Source organism: Triticum aestivum, chromosome 6D (assembly GCF_018294505.1).
Source record: "Triticum aestivum cultivar Chinese Spring chromosome 6D, IWGSC CS RefSeq v2.1, whole genome shotgun sequence".
NCBI classification, from domain to species: Eukaryota; Viridiplantae; Streptophyta; class Magnoliopsida; order Poales; family Poaceae; genus Triticum; species Triticum aestivum.
In genome coordinates, this window is record NC_057811.1 from 76,086,635 (window position 1) to 76,092,200 (window position 5,566).

Below are 5,566 nucleotides of genomic sequence, written 5' to 3' on the forward strand. Positions count from 1 at the left end.
AAGAATCCCAACAAATTCAACGGCGCGGCAAAGCGCGCTCAACCCTTCTAGTATGTATCTTATACAGAAGACGTAAATAGCCAATACAAGACATGGCAAGTAATAATATAAACCACAAGTCACGTCAGAAGCTCTAATTGCTCTAGCAGCATCTCGCCCATCAGCTCTGATCAGTTGAAACAACAAAATGGCTCTGATCAGATTCTGATTGTGCACGTACATACTGGAGCATTTGCACATATACAAATGTTGGACTAGCCGGACCTAACGTAATGGTGTAAAATGGTATCCATGTTCATAAAACGTAGTAGATCATGGTAAAACGGACGTCAACACCGTACTACAAAGTACAAAAGATCTTATCGACTATTAGGAGTCTTGACTCTGAGATTTAATTGTTCAACCTGGCTACTCAACTTATTATGAGCCAATTGTGTGCAGTGGTAATTCTCCAAGCCACTTCATCATACCAATATAAGAGCATGGATTTATTTTCCCTTAATATATAGTCGATTCTTTTAATAAACCAAAAAAATGTTTTGGTATCTATATCCCATCCATGCCAAACAAACAAAAAAACCTACCATTCAAGCAGCATATGTTGATGTAACAGGATGATGTCAATATAACATGACTGCCCTAAGTCAGACGGCATCTACACTTAACGAAGATTTTACAGGTTCCTGCTGCGGCTGCTGTGCTACTTGTTGTGGATAGTTTGGGTAGCCAGCATATGTCCCATACCCATACATGTTTGGGTCCTGAGGTTGAGTAGCATATCCATAAGCCCCGTAGCCTTGTCCGTAGCCATAGTAGCCAGCATTAGCAGTAGCACCACCCCAGTGGTTGAAGTCCTGTTGAGACTAAAAATATATAGCTTCAATTGGTTGGAGGGGTAATGAAAGCAAGTGCAATATGTGAGAGATGAAATCACCTGAACTTGTTTGTTTGATGGGCTTCGACCCCATGAAAGCCTCACGTTCTGCCCTCCAATCATGGTACCTTGCAGCATTAGCAGGGCTTCCTCTGCAGAGAATCTGAATTTTACAGTAACAGACTGCTTAGAATTTAGATGAATATACTGATTGGTACAAGAAAACTAGGGTAAAAATAGTGAACCTGCTAGCATATTGAACAAAACCACATCTTTTGCCAACAGGTATCTTAACATGGACCACGTCACCATATGGAGTGAAAACTTGTTTCAACACATCCTCAGTAGCGTTGGGGTCAAGGCCACCAACAAATATCTGCATTCACCAAAGATAGATGATCTATCAACCATAACCAGTCAGTAGGCTAGTTGCTTGCATTCAAGGAAATAGAACAAAGAACGCACGGTGGAATTGCTAGGATCATTGTCAGTCTGAACCCCCTGAGAACTTGGTACTGTAAATAAAGACAAATAAAGATATACTGTCAGGCTTGAGGGATATTGAACTGAAAAACAAATATATGAATAAGTATGCCATGCAGGTTATAAATTTTCAACTGACTTGAAAAGGAATGCTTGGTAAATGCAACTGTTCATACAAATGCCATGTCATGCTTCACACATTCTATCTAGCAATAACTAGGCCAAATATATACCGCAGTATCAAGCATAATGAATTACAACTTGTTCATTAAACAATATGTAGAGACAAAAAGGGCAAATCAGGCGTATCAAATATCATTGTGCATCAAATCTCAGAAACTACACCGAACATCAGAACAAAATAACACTGCAAGATTGCAATGACGAAATTGTAGTTCTTGTAGATAGTGTATCATTCTTCAGTCCTTGGACAAGTACTCAATGGCCAAAAGAACTAATAATGAGAAGACGAATAACAAACTTTAACATGTTAAATTTCAGAGCTTGCTTTTGAAAATTACTCAGGCCAACCTTAAGGACTATGCAAGTAAATAATTAATCATATGTTAAACGCCTGCTGATCAATGCAATCAATGGAACTTGCAGGACCCCAGACAATTGCAAACCTAGCTTGCAGCAGCCTCCAAAAAAGATGCCGATGGAGCACGGGATGGTTATTTTGCTAGACCCACCTTTTCAACAAAAATTGCCATACGAACAGTTATTATGGCAATCAGGCTAATATGGTGACTCTACTAGAGTTGCTATAAAACCAACATATGCCCAAAAAATGAAGTTGTTTATAAAGCTACTCAAGTCGTTATTAGTGCTCAAAATATCTCAACCATTGTTTTAAGGCGTCCCTAAGGCGTCGCTTAGGCGACGCCTAGGCGCCAGGGCGTCCCCAGGTCACAAGGCGTCGGCCTTGCCTTACGTGCATGCCTAAGGCGTCCGCCTTAGTCCATAAGGCGTCCAAGGCGTCCGCCTAGGCGCCATTCTTCCCGCCTTAGGCAAATGAAGACGCCTTAGACAGGGCTGGGAGTTCAGGCAGGAAACAGATCTCTGGGCGGGAAGAAAAGGGCGGGAAACAGAGTCTAGGCGCCAACAGTTACTAGCAGGGGGGGAGAGAGCTCTAACTAGTTTCAGTTTCCCCCCACCCCCACCTCTGGCAGCTGGATCTGAGCTTCTCCCCCTCCTCTCTGGCAGCTTCTCCTCCTCCTCTCCGGCAGATCCTCCTCCCCCTCCTCTCCTGCAGTTCCTCCTCCCCCTCTCCTGCAGCTGCTCCTCTCAGGACAGCAGGCAACAGCAAGCAACCAGCACCTTTCCTGTAGTTGCCTACCAAATTTTGCTCAATGCTACTTCTTAGAACTCTCTAAGGCGTCGCCTTGCCTTATGCCTTAGCGCTTAGGCAGTGAGGCGCCGCCCCAGCGCCTTGCCTCGCCTTACCGCCTTAAAAACATAGATCTCAACAAACTTTGAAACTCAAATCCAGAAAGACAATAAGACAGCTGAGTATTTGCAATATTATGCCACAGAATAAGCTGATCAGCAAATAAACAAACACTAGAACTCAACAACTAGCTGTGACGCCAAATCTCAAATTGACAAAGCTAACTAATACAGTTGCAAGGAAATAGAATCACAAGGTGCAAATAATCGGTTAACAAACTAAACACCCAGGCAGAGGATGTGTGGCATATAAAAATGTCACAGATCCAAACATTTCATTATGTGTAGTATATAGAAATGTCACGACTCCGCAAATTACGTTATGTGTGCACGTGCTTTTATCATATATGATTTCTTGGATAAACTTAGCACAAAGAGCCTCCGGGTAAAAAAGGTTCTGACCATTCCTAAGAAATCTGTACAACTAAACCCATGTTTGGAAGGCTGTTTTGGCATTAATCTAAAACTTGATTGGCAAGGACACTGATATTTAAGCATAGCATCCAACACAACAAATTTAAAAATAGTAGGGAGAAAAAGGTAAGGACTACTCACACCCATAACTGTTTTACAAGACATTACACTATACACGTTCTGCCACAGATCCTACAACCGATGAAGGTTGTGAAGTTCAAGAGACAGCTTTAATTAAAGATTCAGGAAGAAATAAAACGAGTACGTGGAAGGAACAAAACTGGAAAGGAAGTACTGGATACCAAAAGAACCAGGTTCAAATTTAGGACATAAACGATTAACACTGACCTAACAGAGGCCACGCATTACACAAGATATGTAATGCTGTTCATGTCAGTCGTAGAGAGCCTGTTGATATCCTGGTTCGACACAATGGGAGTTTATGAGTATACTTCAGAATCCTAATGTATTATTAAATGATCTGAATTCACGAAGGAACTGTTGTGGATCTACAAACTTATTGCTCAAGCCAAGCTTCGACACATTTTCAACTAGTAGTAAAGGAAACTGAACCACAGAAGGCTAATACAACAAGTAACTGCAAGAACAACTAAGGGCAAAATCAACACATAAAATCAATTACAAGTCAACTGCAAATGTACTAATCTTTAAAACGCTGCTAAAACAAATTAAATTTAGCCGACAAGGATTTAGTTCTTACCTTTCTCTTGAACTCCAGTTGCTTTTTGCTTATTTGCAGCTTGTCCGATACGCATGGGCCTTGAAGAACAGAGCATCCCATTCATTTCAGTCATTGCACGAGTTTGCTCTGTGGGATCACCAAATTTCACAAAGCCATAGCCCTTTGGGCGCATTGTCAGTTTATCCGTTACAACTTTTGCACCCTTAACAGAGGGATACCGTAACCTAAATGTCTCTTGCAATATGTAGTCTGTGACATCAGCAGCCAAATCACCAACAAATATTGTGTAATCAGCGCCATCATCATGTTTTTCACCAGCAGTCGCCCAGTTCAATCTGTATGCCATCTCAACGTTTGGCATCATTGCCCCGTTGAATGTCTGAAGAACTCTTTCAGCGCCAGCACGGCTTGTGAATTCAATGAAGCCATAACCTTGAAGTTGTCCAGTCTGCTTGTCACGAATCAGCTTCACAGATTGCACCTACAAATTGAAGAGGACAATACGAAAGATCAATATACTGTGTGTAAACGATAGACACAAACTGAGAGTATAATTTGCAGAACACATGATGATAAATAATGACAAATCTGAATCAGTCAACCAGTTACAATAGGAAAGCAACTCAGGTTCGCAAAATACCTTGGCCACAGTCATTCCTATAATTTTGTTTCAGCTTATACTGTGAAACAGATAAGCGTAATAAGAAACTAATAACAGAACCAAGGAAAAAACTGAGCCTGATCCCATGGCTCAAGTTGCTTTTCAGAAAGTATAAACAGTTAGCTGAAGAATAATAATAGTGGTTTGGAGCTGGGCCAGACGCACATAAACGTGTTTTACATCATCAATCACGGATACGTATTCGTGTTTGCATCAAGCGTCACCCAAGGGCCCACGAAAAATCACTGGCAAAATCCACATCGACATGTTGAACCAATTATACAGCGGATTCTGAGGAGATGGCACCGGAGCGGAGAGCGAGAGGCACATACCTCGCCGGTGCTCGCGAAGCAATTGTAGACGTAGTTCTCGTCCATCCAGTACTGCAGGTCCCCTAGCCAGAGTGTCCTGACCTCGTTGTGCCCAGCGGGAGCCTGCGTCGGGGCAGCCGGCCGGCCGTAGTACGCGGCCTGCTGGGGCGGCAGCGGCTGGCCCCACATCTGGGGGGGCGGCGGCGCGTAGAGGTGGTGAGGCGGCATGGGCGGTGGGATGGCGCCCCACTGCGGCGGGGCGACGCCGGGCTGCGGCTGGGGCATCATGGCGGCTGGTACGATGAACCCTAGCGCGAAGAGATTGGGATGTATGCGCGTGAGGGCCAACGCGAGATATTATGGGGTTGTTCTGTTTGGTTACGGTGATTGGTTTTTGTGAAGTTCTATTTGGTTACGGTAACAAATCCGAGGATAACGAAAGATTGGTTTTTGCAAAACGAAAAACTGAGTTACCAGTTTCTTTTAACAAAACATGAGCTTTATTTATCGGAAAATAAAGGTTACATCGTCAATAAAAAAAGATACAATATCATTCTTTTTTGAGACAACGTCGCGAAGCTTTATTAATTCGTCACAATATTTACAGGGACGGATGGTAAATTCCAAGGGTGTCTTAACCAAACATGGCGGCCACCACCGAAAGAAAGAGC

General features: G+C 43.0%; 1 protein-coding gene across 2 annotated transcripts; it reads right to left on the bottom strand.

Moving 5' to 3' along the window:
• Positions 1 to 464: 464 nt before the first annotated feature.
• On the bottom strand, positions 465 to 5,279 carry LOC123143649 (RNA-binding protein L). 2 transcript variants are annotated; one of them, XM_044562598.1, is made up of 6 exons: positions 4,917 to 5,279; positions 3,942 to 4,404; positions 1,340 to 1,389; positions 1,120 to 1,250; positions 935 to 1,037; positions 465 to 854 (listed from the first exon to the last, which is right to left on the bottom strand). In XM_044562598.1, exons 1-6 carry the CDS (start codon positions 5,181 to 5,183, stop codon positions 645 to 647), a joined length of 1,224 nt encoding a protein of 407 aa, XP_044418533.1. In that variant the 5' UTR covers positions 5,184 to 5,279; the 3' UTR covers positions 465 to 644. The 2 variants fall into 2 exon arrangements, with proteins under 2 accessions (XP_044418533.1, XP_044418532.1); XM_044562597.1 differs by having other exon boundaries at positions 465 to 863.
• Positions 5,280 to 5,566: the final 287 nt, after the last annotated feature.